Source organism: Anabas testudineus, chromosome 1 (genome assembly GCF_900324465.2).
Source record: "Anabas testudineus chromosome 1, fAnaTes1.2, whole genome shotgun sequence".
NCBI lineage: Eukaryota > Metazoa > Chordata > Actinopteri > Anabantiformes > Anabantidae > Anabas > Anabas testudineus.
Genome location: NC_046610.1, coordinates 7,409,963 through 7,427,356, shown reverse-complemented (window position 1 = coordinate 7,427,356; position 17,394 = coordinate 7,409,963). Strand labels below are relative to the sequence as shown.

General features: G+C 40.7%; 1 protein-coding gene across 1 annotated transcript in view; it reads left to right on the top strand.

The window, feature by feature from the left end:
- The first annotated feature begins 673 nt into the window (after positions 1-673).
- The window catches only part of mtnr1aa (melatonin receptor 1A a), a 29,642-nt gene continuing 12,921 nt past the window's right edge, over positions 674-17,394 (top strand). Inside the window, exon 1 of the mRNA XM_026360941.1 lies at positions 674-1,217. Within this exon, the coding sequence (XP_026216726.1) occupies positions 1,034-1,217 (184 nt within the window). The 5' untranslated portion in view covers positions 674-1,033. The remainder of the gene's footprint in view (positions 1,218-17,394) is intronic.

The window sequence follows — 17,394 nt, the reverse complement described above, 5'->3', positions numbered from 1 at the left end:
AACCTTTACTTTTCATTATGATAAACTGTCACTTTTTGAGACAGTTCCTGGACTGCAGAAGCTGTGTGTTTGTGTGTGTGTGTGTGTGTATGTGTGTGTATGAGTGTGTGTGTACAAACGGGGGTGACCCATTTAACACCTTTAACAATAACACAATGGCCATTCATCTTACTATAGAAACTTCACCCATTTTCAGGAGTGCTGAAACAAAACGAGCAGCTCATAATATCGTTTTACAGCAAGTCAAACCTAAGAATCTGAGTGTCATCTCATATCTAAAAGGTGACACACACACACACACACACACACACACACGCACACACACAGATTCTGTAAATCTGGGAAATTTCACTTTTAATGTAAACACTGTCATCAGTCATGGACACGCTCCAGCATCGGTGGATTGTACAATAAAACCTGTTTCCTGCTGTGTTAAAGCCTCCTTAAGCATGTGGGCCTATTTTTCCTGCAACAGATAAATCATGAATGGTTCCTCCACGTTGTAATGAATGGGCTGAAATAAAGCTAAGAGAATGAGCGCACGGCCATGAATGAGCGCGCGTCCCGCAAATGGAGAGAAGTAGGACGCCGCTCCGAGCAGTTCCGTTGCTCTTCCTCCTCTCCGCCACCAAGCGACAGCATTGCTCCCCCAAAATAAAACCGCTGCTCACCGGAATTGTTTGATCACATGCTGGGAAGGCTCGAAGTTGCAGCTTCATGTCACACATGAGTGCCGACAGAGTGAATGGCGCACGGGCGCACAAGTGACACCGAGGCGACCGGAGAGAAGGAGACGGTGCCACGGATGGAGCGCGGCGTCCGGGTGAAGTCCCACGCGTGACACGGAGACAGAGAGAGAGAGAGAGAGAGAGAAAAGAGAAGGGTGAAGCACGCGTGGAGAGGATGGAGATGAAAGCCGCGGGAGGCTGTAGTATCCCACCACCGGCGTCTCCGAAAAGCAGCCTCTAGGACGCGCGGGGAGTCGCGGCGCGTTGAATCAGGCTCAGCTGAGAAAGTTCAGCGACTGTGGACAATGGTTATAAATGCGTCTCTGCTGAACAGCTCCTCGCCAGACCCCAGTGACGCCGTCCTGAACCGCCCGCCGTGGGTCACCACAACTTTGGGAAGCTTCCTCATCTTCACCATCGTTGTCGACATCCTGGGCAACCTCTTGGTCATCTTCTCCGTGTATCGGAACAAGAAGCTCAGGAACGCAGGTGAGTGTGAACCCGAGAGGTCGTCGGGCAAAGTGCGCGCCGCGGCACGCACGCACGCACGTGATTAAAGCCAGCTGCGGAAAAAAAAACAAAACCCCAAAAAAACAAAAACAAAGGTTGTGGCGTGTGTGTGTGTGTGTGTGTGTGTGTGTGTGTGTGTGTTAAAGTGACAACAGCCCCACGCAACTTTCGTTCCACCGCGCTCAGGTGAGTTTGCGCTCGTCCATCTTTTCTGATAACAGACAATAAGAGATAACAACTCCCAGCACCACGTCCTCCTGTTTATTTGTTATTCCCATCACTACCAAACACTTTAAATTGAATAAGTTGCGTTGAACTTTTTCGCATTTCTTCCTGAGAGGCTGTTTCTCATGCCTCTTGCTGTAATCGACTTTTGAAGCGGAGATCATTTCGGCAGCTACGCGGAGTCGGAGCAGAGAGAAGTGAGGACAGTCTGACGGGGGAAGCCCAAACAGCGGTGCTTAGACTAAAGCTATGTACTGTATGTTACTCCAACCAGGATCTTTAATGTAATAAACATAATGACATCAGAATTATTGCCAGGGCCACGATGGAACTTGTTCCACGTGTGTGTATATGTGTGTGTGTGTGTGTGTGTGTGTGTGTGTGTGTTTACCATCGCACCGCTTGAATTTATTTATGGGCTGAGGATTAAATCGCGCGACCCCTGTTTGGACTGTGTTTGTCTTGCTCAGTGAAGGTGGTAAAACGCTCATCATTTAATAGTCGGAGGACTTGAACGCCGCTGAGAAAACCCAAGAGGTCTGCACACACTAACTGGCAGCGAGACATATCAGGGCTGTCATCATCTGGAAGCTGCAGCAGGGTGATTTGCTAAACACACGACTGACATTACCATTTCACCCTCAGCAGAAATGTTAGGGGTCAGAAGAGATTTGCATCATGTGGATAGAGAGCAGAGGAAAACTGCAAGGAATATTAAGCCCGGTCCAGGATGTAAATGGATATGATTGCTTCTCAGAGATTCCTGTTAGCTCCCATTGCTTTATGGCAATCAGCGTTTTGTAGAACACACAGGTTACTACTGGAAGTCACTCTGGATGTGAATATTTTAGCAGAGCTCTCCTTTCAACACAGCTGTAGACAAGCTGGCTTGTAAGTCATGGTGTCACATCATGAACTGCGAAAGAAGGAGATACATTTAGGGAAATCCACATTTGAAGTCCCTCCAGAAATTAGATCTAATTACATGTTCAGGGGCCATAATGCAGCAGCAGCAGCAGGAATCAGCACAAGCATACAGGTAACTTATATTATCTTCATGTTAACGTACCGTCTGTGGTGGAGCATTAAGCTGCAAATCCAGTTGACTTATTCTGTTCAGTGGACAAATCAAACTTTTGTCCACACTGAATTTGGTCCAAGCATCTTGAAAAATTAAGTCCAATGAAAGAGGATCAAAAGGAAGCAAAGAAGAAAAAAACAACAACAACAAAAACTCCCCTTAATTGTGCTTTTCACTACTGTCTGTGAATGCTAAACAGGCTTTCGTAGGCTGATGACGTGTTTCTCAAATGCATGTCTCTGAAGCACATTTGCCACTTTCCATTCAGCTTCTGAAGACGCGCATGTCTAACGTCAGGCTCTCACAATTTCCTCTTACAATTGTGTGCAAATTGGCAGACGTATTGATTGGTAGAAAAACTTTCCCATTCATACTCCCATCACTGTCGGAGGGTTTTGATGACGGCCGGGCTTTTTACCTTTCTGTTTTATCTGTGGGAATGTGACGCCACACATCATTGTTTGTAATGCAGCCACAAATCTGACTTGGATCCAGCACCAGTGTAAACTTTCACAAGTGGATTTTATCTGCCACACTCTCCATCTGCAAAGAATTCAATTACCTGTTGTTGAATAGATCAAATCTCCTCTATGGAAAAACAAGTGGGTATAAATTTTCTTGGCATGTATTAAACAATGTCAGCGATTCCACAGCAGTCACGGCAAGACGGGGATAAATGAAATAATGAGTAATGAAATACAAAGAGCGGAGAACCTGGCAGCGTATTTCAGTGCTGCTGTTTCTGCACGGTCAGTTCTCTGTCAGCGTGAACATGTTAAACAGTTTGAGCTGCATGGCTGGATGCAGAATCAGTGCTCTGAGCTCAACTCAACACCTATAAATCATCTGAAATTACACCTATAGTGTGGGAGATTGATGCGTATTGTTTAATTGAGGCCAAACAAACAAACAAACAAACAAACAAACAGCAAGAAGTTGTCACAACTGCTGTCGTTTGGCTGAAAGGCGACAGTAGCTCCATAAATATTGTTTTATGTACATTACTAAATACCAGTATGTGATTGCTTACATGCATTTTCTTTCCATACTGTGCGAGAGGAGACCTTTACGTCCTCATCCTCCATGTTTGACCTAGAACAGTTTGTATGTTTATGTCACAGAAGATTGAGCAAGAAATTCTCAACTGTCCTTGTCGTCCTGTGAATCCCATTAGTCAACGGCGTCCTGCTTTTTCCCCACTTTTGTCATCAGCTTGAGTTCAATGAGTACAACAAGTGGTATTCATGTCATTCCCAACATAAAAACAAACTGTAGCCTACCATTCACAGTTCAAAGTGACAGACACACATTTGAGCTAAGTTTTCTGTTTGTGACGGCGACACAGACTTTATCCTTTTTCGGTGTTGCGTGACTTGGCTGTGTGCCTGCAGAATATGATTTCTCATCATTCATTACACCTCTAGTGTCTGTTGCACTACTGCTACTCGCAGTGTAATGAATATTTTGAGGCATTAATACAGAATTAAGCAATATTTGCATCTGTACCCAATTAAAATGAATGTTTTAGGCGTCTAAATATCCATTGGCTTTGTTGGGAGATTCTGAACGGAAATGGGCTCAGCACTTAATAAAGAGAAGACAGTGAAAAGAAAACAACTCCCCCTCTGTAGATGTTATACAGTAGATGTTGATTTCGCAACATCCTGTTTTATTTTCATCTTTCAAGTGAGGAAACTCACTTGAAAGACTGTGAGAAACTGTAATCCTTTAGACCAGGCTTTATGAGGGCTGCATGTGTCCTGACCAGAGATCAACAAGTTTTGCCGAAAGCCAAAAAGAAAAGTGTGAAAATGTCTCCCGTGCACGTCCAAACACCCGTTCATAAAGCTGCTATTGCTATATTGTGAAGACTAGATTTAGAGTTTAATAACATAGATAAGACACTTATCTTTTTAAAAGCTGTCAGGTATAGTCATGCTACACTGCATAATGTATCCGCTGGCAGTGTTATCAGTATCAGGTGGCTGTATCATGTGTTCCTACCACTTTGTGAAACCTCCTACTATGCACCTTTGGCTCACTTTTTCGCTAAGAGACAGGAGCTGTGCATAAATGTAGAAGCTGGATAGGATGTTGAACTCTTACAGTGTTGTAGGACACTATAGCTTTAACACTAATCATAGATTTAATTGTAGCTTTAAGTAGATAAAGTGTGTTTTGCCACTTGTTCCTAGAGTTGGGTCTTTAACCTTTACTGTGGGCCATGATTCGGTGCCAAAATGGACACATCAGAGCTGTTTTTACCTTCATCTGCTGAAGGGAGAAATTCCCCCTAAGTTATAACCTCTAATATTTCAATTCTGGTTCAAGATGAGCGCTTGGTATAAGAAGCAGTCGAGTGATCGGTTTGCAGGAGCTGAAACCCGTCTGGCACAGTGTAAGGAGCGGAGGGGAGGTTGAATCTGTGTCTACACAGGAGGTATAAGATGAGCAGCAAGTTACAGAGAAGCAGCTGCTGCCTCTGTCTGTGTCTACACAAGATGTTGTAGGGCAACCGTGTTTCTGTCGGAATACACAGTCACTGTAGTTAGCCCAGAAAATGTACTTTTAGTATTAAAAACGTGTGTTTAGACTGTGTTTGATAGCTAAAAACAGAAGCGTCTTGTTGCTGTTTTTCTCAGTTTTATATGTCTTAAAATATGTATTGAAAGGATTTTTAAAGTTTGTCTTTTCCATATGAGAAAACATTAGTTAGGGTTTAAGTGGGCCTCAAAGCTTAAGTTATTAAAGGGGCCCTCAATAACTAAAAAGGCCACAGGCTAAAGAGCATGACTGTGTGGTAAAGTTGACATACGAGGTTCTAATGTATCTAATGTATGTTTGACATTATCAGATTATATACCTACTAAAATAAACACTGTCTCAGAGAAGTTGCATATTTCATGCAGCTCATCATGATTGGAATTATTATTCTTGAATCTGAAACCATCTCGAGTATTTATCCCGTGAATCCTTATCATTTCAAAATGAAACTGTGTAATTAACTTTTTTTCCCTTTTAAATTAAAAAACCCCTATGTGGCTGGTAGAGACCTGCTCTTTAACACATACGTGAAGGTGGTGCTGCTCATAGCTGCTCGCTGGGTTTGTCAGTTTCTGTGGTGATGGCTATGATAAGCATCAGAGCGGCACAGTATGGTGGAGCAGCTTAACAGTAGAAGAACTGAAAGAAAAGAGCTCCGTGGGTGAAAAACACAGACTAATTGGGGACCTACAACAGCCAGTGGGTCATGACTTTGCAATTAATTTATAGTTTGCACATGGTGAATAAATGAACACTGAACGGGAGAGAATAAGGATCTACTTCTTTTTACTCATGAGGCACTTAATTCCAAGCTATAGATTAGTTATACCCCTGCTGTCAAGCAGGACATGGAAAAAGGAACCCCTGCTAGCAAACCCTGAGGCACCTGATAACTTCCAGTCATTACTGACTGTCTACCTCCTGTGCATCCTGAAACATTTACAGCAGTTCATATATACATTTTCATTAATTATGCCAACTTGACCATATACTTTGTATAGATTTCCTCTCACAGAGCTGTTCGGCTCTCGACATTAGATCAGTTGCAGATCTAATTAAGTTGGAGATATATGCACAGCTGTGGTTGCTCTGCTGGGATTGTGTGCATGATGTTATCATTGTTGGTGTTGCCAGCCTTGTCCTTCTAGTTTGCTGTTGCCTTTCAGTCTTGGGCACAGCAAGAGAGAGAGAGAGAAAGGTTCACAACCGTGCATGATAGCAGAGATAAAGAAAAGAAAAGGGAGGCAGCAGATTGGTGTGAGCCTGTCATACAGAGCAAACATACAGTGAAAGATAGAGGCTCATTTATTTATTCTGAGAGACAGTGAATGACTGTATTCAGTCATGTTAATTTGTTGGTTCTTCTGTGAGTAACTGGTTTTATGTTTTTGTAACAGTAATAGTGACAGTCATGGGAAAAGTGCTCAGGAAAAAATGAAAGGTCTTGTTTTTCTCTATTAGACCAGACTATTTCAGTCTTGGTGCCGCACTGTTCTGATGTGCTTAGGTCTCATTCCACAGTCATCTGGGAAAAAAAAAACGGCCGAACAAGTGCTCATTTGACTCAGCACACTCTTTACGAGATGCTTCGGTTTCCAGACGATTTCTCGATTTTCTAATATTTTCAGGATTATCTGTGCACACAAAGCCCGCGAGCAGTAATCCGTTCTGTATATATGAATTGCATGTGCTGTATTGTAAGAATGTAGGCTGTGTTTTATCAGATCCCCTCTGAGAAAACACCTTTCTGCTTCTTTCTTTTTCTGCTTCGCATTCTGTGTTTCGCTTTTCCCTCGCCAAGTTTTGCACCTCATCTCAGTCTCCCACCTTCTTTTACTCCTCCTCCTCCTCCTCCTCCCAAGCTTAGTCACCCTCACACACACACACACACACACACACACACACACCCACGCGTACACACACTGTGTTTTTTTTCTCTTTTCACTTAAATATGACCTTCCAGGCTTCATATTCCATGACACCCTGTCTGTTTGCATCACTCTGATCCAACACCCCGACCGTTCTCTAAGGACGTTATGTTGTCAGACAGCATACCTGTAGAGGAATTCTGCCAATAGTGCTTTGCATCAAGCCAGTCAGGCAACAAGACAGTTATCACACAAACCCTGTGGACTCCAGATTATACAATGGCTAAGTGGACAAAATGAATTAAACCTGTTCTTTTGATGGCTGTTAAACAATAACTGGACAGACATGGTCGAATTTAACAAGAACAGGCGTCTGGCATCTGGTCTTCTGTGTTGCGACCCCCCGTGCACGTTTCTTTCTTCTTGCTCTCATTCTGTCTGTGTCTGTCTCACACACTCATGTTTCAAGTTCAAAAGGAAAACATAATGAGTATATAAATACTTATATACAAGAGAGCATTTTTGCAGCCATTTAAGATTCCAGCCCCCTACTCCTGTTACCCTCCCAACCTGTTTTCCTGCTTCCCTGTGCTATTTTTAATCATTTACAATATTATACAGTGAAACTTCTTTCTGCTTGATAGGAGCTCGGGATGACACACATGGGAAGCTTAGGGCAGTGAGATCAAGTAAAATCTAATGCTCATCCATGGAGAACTATGCATAACACATACTGTAGCACGCTTACTGTAAAATGATAACTATTTGACTACGCATACACGAGGCAGCAGCGGGAGCTCAGAGGTTAGAGATGCCGGCTGGTGATGAGAAGTGTGCCAGTTTGAATCCCAGTTGAGAGAATCGGAACAGGCCGATGCACGCAAGGTGCCCTTGAATGAAGCACTTAGTCCACCATTGCTTGTCAGTGGCCAACAGTGGAAGATTGTGGTTGGACTCAGCAGCTTCCAGCTGTGAATGCGTCAGATTGTGTGACTGTTAAAGCAGGGCACTGATGAAAAACAGAAAAATATGCAGGCTCAGTCAATCCCTCTCAAATAGATTTGCAAAAAGGACAAATGCATAAACTGACCGTCTGTTTTATTCCTCCCTTATCTCCTCATCATTTTTTTTTATCAGTAATTGGTCAAAAAACAGGGCACAGTTTACCCAATGGATGAACAAGCCATCAGCTCAATCAGAAAGCCTCATCGCTCCCAGTGAGCCAACTGGGTGATTCAGTTAAATGGCATGTAATGATGATTGCTATGGCAAACACATGAATGCCATTTGATGTAGCCCTGTGAACACTACCCCATTCAGCCTTATCAGACAACTGTCTCTGGTTTTAGCAATGGTGGTTTATCACTCAGATACAGCGCTGCCCCACATACACACTCCAGATGAATGTACCATTACAAAAATAACACTTTTACTAACTACAAAGCAAAGAAGTGAGGGTATTACAGTCTAAAAATAGCCTTGAGGTTAGAGCGGTGCATGTGGTCTGTGTGAAATTAGCACAGCTCAAAACAAGCCAGGACTATAATAGAGAAACATTTGTTTCATAGCACCAACTAAATTTGAAGTGGAGGTGTCAGAATTGGAGAAAATGTGTAGGCTCTGTGAAACAATGACAACAGGAGACAACGAGGTTTTATTTTGTTAGGATACAAAAAAAAAAAAAGAGTCATTGATCATTAAAATGTGTGTGTCTGAAGATATTCATAGAGACACACATTTGGGCTTTCATTCTGTATAAGAAAGGGTTTACAGTGAATTTCCTCAGAAACCGTCTGTGAACTTCTGGGTAATAACCACTAGCTAGAAATGTTCTCTGTACTTGGAAACAAAGTGATACTGCTAATGCTTATCAGAAAGGGTCTCTGTAATTGTTCCAAAATAAGCACGAGATGTCACTTATTGAACATCCTGACATTTAAAGTAGTAGAGTCACACTAAAACTCTAAATAATTTCTTTATTAAATTATTAGCATCTGTGACATTTTCTTTAATATATTTTCAACATCTAAAAACCTGCCATTTGAAATGAAGTCGGCCTAATAGTGTTGTGATCCAGTCAATGTTTATGTATTAATATATCAAATCACTAGCATGTATTGTGACACAGTCACAGAAAGTTATCACATGCAGTCTCCCGTGGTTCGGTCGAGTTGTTTGTAACATATTTTGTTTCATAGTTTTGGTTTTATGGCTAACAATTTATGTAATTGTTCACTGTCACGGGTCTCAGCAGCATTGTTTTCAGCACCAGGCAGCTGCTGCTCAAAGAGCAGAAGAGGTTGGTGACTTGCTGTTGCTGCATCTGTCAGGTAAAGAGCCCCAGGATATTTCCCCAGGAGAAGAGAGAACAAAACCAGAGCTAATGATTTTAAGTTGTCAAATAAGCAGTTTGGAGTTACATGTCAATAGAGTCACAGCTCAAAAACAAAACAAAAACCAATAAATGCACTGAACCACAGATGTGGAGAATTTCCCCTGAAGAGTCTACAGATAGGCCCATAACTAATGGACCAAACTAACCCAATGAAAAAAATAATAATAAGAAGAATCGCCTTTGCAGTCAATGACTGCCTGAAGTCTTGAACTCACGAACACGACCAAATTCTTAGTTTCTCCCCTCGAGATACTTTACCAGGCCTGTAGTGCAGCTGCTTTCAGCTGCTGCTTGTTTGCAGGTCTTTCTGCCTTCAGTCATGTCTTCAGTAAATGAAATGCTCTATTGGGTGGAGATCAGGTGACTGACTTGGCCAGTGATGAAATGTCCCAATTATTTGCCCTGAGAAAGTATTGGGTACATCTTTGTATTTTTCTTTTTTTTTCATTCATTTATTAACCATTTGCAGTGTGAAGCTGTCTCCTAAAGGTTATAGTGAGTATAGCCCCATAGACTTCAGAACTCTTCCTCCTACTTTTAACAGCAGTCAGGTCAGTAAACACAAGACGAGACACGAGACTTGGTTCCGTTGGCTGTTTTACATGCCCATGCCATAACACTGCCTCCACCAAGTTTGACAGAGGATGTAGTATGTTTTTGGATCAAGAGCTGTTCTGTTTCTTCTCAATACCTTTGGTGTTTTTTAGGTGTTTGCTGGCAAAGTTTAATCTGGACTTTCTGTTCTGCATAATCAGTGGCTTGTACCTTGTTGTGAAGCGTCTGTATTTACAGTACGTGTCTACCTCCATAAGAGCATTCTTGATTTAATTTGTTTTGATGTTGTAAAAGGGTTCATCTCTTCCAGTCTGTGATCATCCTTGTTTAGTTGTTTTCCATGGTCTTCTGGGCCTTTTGCTGTTGTATTGGCCAGTCCCCTATTTTTTTTTACTATCTCTCTAATGGGTTTATTGTGTTTTACCTCATAACTCAGACCCACCTTCAGGCCTTTTATCTGCTTGATTAGCCGTGGATTAATGAAGGAACAGGTCACCCCCTTGCCTGTGCTTTTACCCACTTGTTTTATTACTTCATTACAAAATAGGGGCGTGATTATGAAAATCACTGTAATTCCTGAATAGTTAATGCCACAGTTTTGTCAAACCCTTTGAATTAAAGCTGAAAGTGTTGACTTTTCATTTCAAAGTCAATGTGAAGATGTATAGAGGACAAATTTATGGACCCAATTGTATAAGGACCTAACTGTATGAGGGTACACTAAAGTTGGCTGCTGACATCCGTGACTAGATGTGTGTTTCCGTGCGCTCAACCATCCACATATTCAGTGTTTATTGTTGTGTAATGATGTGTTGTTATCCAACAGCCAGGCCTATCATTAACTGCTAGTTTGAGGAAACAGCCATTCATTCGATTCACTCTAATAACCAATGAATATTCCCATTATCAGGTCTCTATTATCCAGCCCAAGTCCAATTTAGTTTCTCTTTGTGTCTGTTTTTAATATATAATCATATATAACCTAGTTCTAATTAAATACCTTGTAATATTTAGTATGTAAGTAATGATAGTGTGTTATAGTAATATAAAGTAATTTTTTAAAATTGATTAAATAAGGATGATAATTGGAGAGTTAAAGTGACAGGGAACTAAATTTAATTGCATAATTGATTTCGGTTTTGAACGTTTTAGCAACTGGGTTGTGATAACTGTAATTGATTCTAGCTCTTATCGAATTCTTGTTTTGATGCCAACATGGTTTTAATTGTGTTAAATGAACATTTAATGCTGTGGCAGCAGTAACACACCTGATGCGCAACATTGCAAAGGGAAATCTTTTACTAAACAGCTACCCTACCATCATCGTAGAAATAAAATGATATAGCTCTTTCACCACTAATACTCTTCTGTGACAGTGCTCAGTTTTCTCTTTGGTTACTCTTTCTCTTTATTGATAGTGACATCGGTGTGTCACAGCTGGCTCTACTGGAGGTGCCTGTCAGGCGCTGCTACTACTGGCTGAAGACACACTCGGGCTTAGTGACTGTAAAGCATTAAAAAACGTGCAGTCTTTCACACTGATTCCCATTTCCCTGGTGAAAGTTCATCGGATCGCAATCTGTTCAGTTAAGGTAAAACGCAGGGAGTCCTCCCTCTTGCCCTATAGACACAAACATTCCTACATCAGTTCCATCAATGTTGACATTTGATGCACTGTAAATCATGTCGTGTGTCTGGTATTTGTCCAGTTTATGCCTTCGCAACATTGAGAAGTGCTGACATTTGATGTCTGCTGATGAGCTTAAAAATGGTGGCACACTGAAATGGTATGCCACCACGTGCTGATCGCTGCTGGCTAGTATTTGATGCACCGCCCAGAATGGGGCAGTTTTAAACTTGATAGGTCTTAACCAGTGACCAGCTGATCAGTCTGAGAGGTCAGATTCTGTGCTGGTCAGACATGTTTCGCTGCGACTCTGGATGCACTGCAGATTGGTGTACCTGTGTGGTTTTACTGTGAAGACAAAACTGTAAGTTTTTAAGTCCAAAATAAGCCTTAGAGGAACCACGGAAAATATTTGTATGTCTCAAAAACAGAAACCAGTTACTGTATGTAAATGTGTTAGATGCTGCTGTCTCCCTGAACCTGTGATTAGAGGTGAAAGGTATTAATCCCATGGACATTTTTAGGACACTAAATTATTGAAGCAGTTAAAGCAGATACATTTATCTCTTGTTTAAAGTTACTAAATACACCAATGTGTTTTTCTGGGACATGAACTCACCAATATATTTGAACTACATCCTTTTTCTCCTTCATTTCTCATCTGTCTTAAGTTATTATTTCTCCTGACATCCTTCCTTCCTACCTTTTCTCCTTATTCCTTTTATCTTTTCATGCTCATTTACAGTTACATCCATCCAACTTTACATTTCAGATCAGATTTCACCAGTGAAATGAAACACTTCTTCTACTTTCACACCATGAACACTTGCCTCACTTGCCAACAAGAACCATCTTGAACATTACTTGTTAGAAAACACTGTTATAATTGTACATTATTATTATTAAACATGTTTATTGTTGTGCTAACTAATGAGCTTATTTTTGAGTTAGTAGTACTGATTTGGCTTACAGTGTACTTCATATAACTGGCTCCACTGTAAAGACTCTTGTTGTGGAGTTTCTGTGACACCTGCACTCTGGTAATGAGAAAACTGTGATTTTAAAATACTGCAGCTATTCATTCAACAGCCTTTTTCTCTTAATACAAGTCACAGTTAGGAGTACAGATGTGTTCTCAAGAGGCAGATTATGACACATTCCTAGCGGTCTGTCATGACTGTAAAATAATTAGTTGAGTCCTAGCGTCCCTCTAATGAGCAGGAGCTTAGCGAGTGAGATTTCCTCATCACAGTATGCTTTCCTTTAATGACCCATAAACATGCTCCCCGTGATTATTGTCTAAATGAGTGCATTTTGTGACACTTTCAGACACATTCACACATTGCTTGGGTTCTTTCCAGCATTCTTTGGGTGCCGTCCAAAAGCAATAGGGAATTATGAGCTAGGAAGTTAGATGTTCATCCTGCTCATTGCTTAGTGACCTAGTCTAAACCGTGGTTTCTCTGAGAATATGAGAATGAACTCATATTCTGAGGAAATAATAATAATAATGATCTGATATATTTTACTGTGATAAAATTGTAGATGTGAGTGGATATGTATGATGTCATTGCTGCTTTGGGACATTTATTAAAACACTCTTTCCTGACTCTGCTGCCACAGTCAACCTAATGTCTAATAAACTCTAATTTGATCTATGTAGAAGTGTGTGATTCAGAACAAGATTAGAAGGTTTTATTGTGCTGTGGCTGCTGTTCACTGACCAAAGTGGAAATACAGTAGATAAGCCAAGTTTAGGGAAAGTCCAAATGTCACAGCAGCATAACGACAACAAATGCAGGATTACATACAGAAGTAATTGTTTCTTCTTTTTTGTTTCCATGTATATAGGATGACATTTAAATGACTGCAGACTGCACATTTAGTCATTTTAGGATCACCCTCTATATCTGCACGAAGCACTAACGGGAGGATGGCGTTTTTGTTAATAGCACTGTACAATGAGTTAATGTAAAGAGTAAGAAATGTTTCCATTCAGAGTTGGTCCTTGATTGTTTTATACGGCTATTTAAAGCGTAGCTCCGACAGGATCAGGCTCTCTATCAAGGCCTGGTGTTTCCCAAAATGACTAAAAGTTGAATAAATGGGTTTTGCATCATTATTTGTAGGGTACAAAGAATCCAAGAACACAAAACAGTTTGTGAAGTAATATGGCAAGCAAACAACTGTTTACTTAAACATTCAGCAGACACATTCACTTGTCTTTTAGCTGCGTTTTGCTCTGCTGTGAGAACAATTAGGAGGCAGCCCTACAACTCAAATGCAGACCAGATAAGGAAAACAATGGAGTAACTGTGGCAAAAACCTGATTAAAGCTGTGTTGATGATAGTGAGTTTGACATCACTTCCCATTACAAAGTAGCCATTTGGTTCATTGTTCATATCAGAAATCCAACTTAATGGAGCTTTAATGTTGGGACAGAGACTTTACTAATCGCAGAAAAACACATATTCAAGCCTTTGGGGTGTATTTTAATAAACTGAACACCCACAGAAGAAAGCAGCATTTGATGATTTCAACAATAACTTAACCAGTGTAATTCTGAAATATGAAATAATATGAACATGAATGTGAATAGATTAGCAATTTTGACAGTTAATGGTGAAACGTGACTTTAGAGACAGAAGATAAAGTACAACAACAACAATTATAGATTAGGCAGACCCTAGACTAACTTTTTTTTAAATGGTGGTCAGAAAGCTCGGCTCCAAACAGACCCTCAGATGTAGAGGTAGAAAAGAGCTGCTTACCCGTTGGAGTGTAACAAATTATTATTTTCATACAATAAATAGGCAGTTTTTCTGTTGAACCTGTAAAACATCTAAAAAGAAAAAAAATGTGTTAATATAAAATGCAGATAAATCTTTTATGTTTATAGTTTGGAATCTAGAAAACGTGAATGGACTACTGGAGCTTCCCTCCATGTGACCGTCTGCAGACATACTATAAGAAGCTGAAGTGGCTCGAGATGTGTTCCTGTAAAGATATCTCGACTTGATCAGACAGATGCCTGCTCAGTGACGACTGAATGAACTACCTAACTCACTCTCAATAGTTAAAAAACAACCGAAGACAAAACTCTTCCATAACTTCGTATCCAAAAAAAACAAACAAACAAGCAAACGCAAAAACACCCTTTCTCCTCTACCTGGCACTTACACCCGACAAAACTACCTCACTTGTAAGTCACTTTGGAGAAACGTGTCTGCCAAATGAGTAAATGTAAATGTACCTAACAACTTCATAACAATCAATCTGGATGGACTGGCAACCATGCCAAGATCCCATTAGGACTGGAGCAGTCAGCATAGTCTGGATTACATTGGCTTAGAACTTGTACTTTGCACAATGGCAATATAGTTGAATCTGAAGTCTAAAGGAGTGCAAAGGCAAGCTGCTAAATGACATCTAATGGTTACAACAAAACAGAACAGAATATGGCCCAAAGTCTTCTCATGGGAGAGAAATCTTACAGAGCCGGTGTGGAGAGTTGCATGGCTAGTCGAATACCCACAGGCTTACAGTGATTATGTTGCCAGGGGATGTGAACAGCTTTCCTGCTGAGGGTGAAAAATGACAACCGTGTGTCACAATGTAGTGAAAACAGAACCTGAGAATCTGTCCATGCTTTGTTTTGTAATTGTATTAGGCTTCAGAGAGGCGGCAGCAGATGATGTCAGTTATTTTGAATGGCCTTAAACATGAAATGAGTAACTGATCATTAATTCATTCATCATCTGTGTCCAATAATCCCACATGAACTAAATCATCCTGTCAAGAGTCCAAATTACTGCTCGGCCTAGGTTACTGTGTGTGTGTGTGTGTGTGTGTGTGTGTGTGTGTGTGTGTGTGTGTGTGAATGATGAAATTGATTCAGGTTAACCTCAAAAATGTTTGAGGTTTTTGTATCACAGTTGTATCTATTGTAGTCAGTCTGTGAGGATAAAGTGGGAACTATGTTGTGTAGTAGTGTTGTGTTCAAAATGTAATCATGTAAAAGATCATTTTTGGATTGTTTGTAAATTGATCTTGAAGCACAACAAGCTGTAAACAAGGAACTCAGCTTAGAAAGTTGCATGTTAGCTGTGCATGTCTGCTGTTTAATATTCTGCAGGAACGCGTGTTCACAGCTGCCTGCTGCGGCTTGACGTGAGGTTGATGAGGGCGATGAGAGTGGACTAATACAGCAAAGTTTCAGGCCATAAAACAAAAACCAACTTAAAGATGGCAAACTGCAGTTAGGTGATGAATGCTCGTGTGTTTGTGACCCCTTTGAAATTACAAAATGTAAAACTAACAGATATATTTATATTCACAGTATATGTTACTTAAAATGCTAGTTTATCTGGAAGTTGAGTCATGGCAACTGGACTTCAGTCAGACTGAAGAAGCTACTTGGATGAGTAGCGAAACGTTTCAACTAACTAAAGGAAGTCCAGTTGCCATGACTCAACTTCCAGATAACTTCACCTGGACAACTGAGAATCTTCACCGACATATTCCTGCACACTTTGGGGCAGAAACCCTCAAGTTGGTGCGGGAATATGAAAGGACAGCCAGACAATGCTAGTTTATATTGCAAAAAAACAAACTTTGATACATCAGTGTCCACCAGCTTCATGGAAAAATCTGGGCTGTGCTTGGGTTTGTTTCTTTCTTTCTACCACCAGCTTGTTAATGTGAATGTTGCAGAATATTGTGCCTTTTTGTCAATGTGTGAGATTCGCAGGCTGGAAGAGAGAGGGTTTGGATGACAAGCATGGGTGGGTGATTGATGTGTGTCTCCCAGTTGCTCCGAGTGTTTACACATGATGCTTATTTTCTTTTGTTTATTTACTGCCGGTCAATGAAGCCTCTTTCCTCGCGCAGATAGGGTTTTTGTGTGCATATGCTTGTGTGACAGTACATGCAAGTGTTTTGATCTTGTCATCATAATTATGATGGCAGTGGCTGCAAAGGATGTGATGTGAAACATGAACGTGGAAAATACTGGTGATGGGGAAAAAAGATAGTGGGTGTTTAATATAGGGATTAGTGAGAATGTGACATTCTGGCTGCACTGAATGTGACTTTGAGGCAGGGCTGTTACATTCAGTAAATAGGAAATTAGAGGCTGTGCCTAAAGCTTATGCTTGGAGTGACACTCAAATGATCGTGGTCATGTGATGGTCATACCAATCATGGTATAAAAGCCGTTAACTACCGTAACAAAATACAGCTCATCTTCAAAGCCTTCAAATTTTGGGTATGTATGTCTAAAAAAAGAGAAGAAAATGACATTCACATAGTACACAAAGAAGCCAAACTATGGTATAAGGAGATTACATTGAGCTCTTTTGGGTCAATTGGGGTCAGGTAGGATGTTGGAAATAACTGCTGCACAAACTAATCATATATAATGAAGCTCAACAGATGCTAAGCTCTTGTCTGACCTCAATTTTCCATGGGAAAGGCAACAAGATATCAAAATATACAAAGGACTTTAGGACAGTAACATAACTCAACACAGTACTGTAACGTAACTATGTGTTTCCTGCATGTTATTCTGAGATATGTACATAAATGAATGATTCACATTGTTACTTACTGTAATTGCACTTAATGTTAACAAAGATGACTTCATCATAACAAATACAGCTCTAAATGCCAGTGTTAAACAAATTGCATATTTACATGTTAGGAAAACTCCCACTGGAAATAAGCGTGATGAGAACCATCCGACAATCCAAAACAGTTCGCTGAAAGTTGCTCCATAGAGATCAGGGGAACTGCAGAGCTGGGTGATAATTGAGTGACAACGTTCACAAATACTGCAGCTTTAAGATACAAAAGAGTGAGC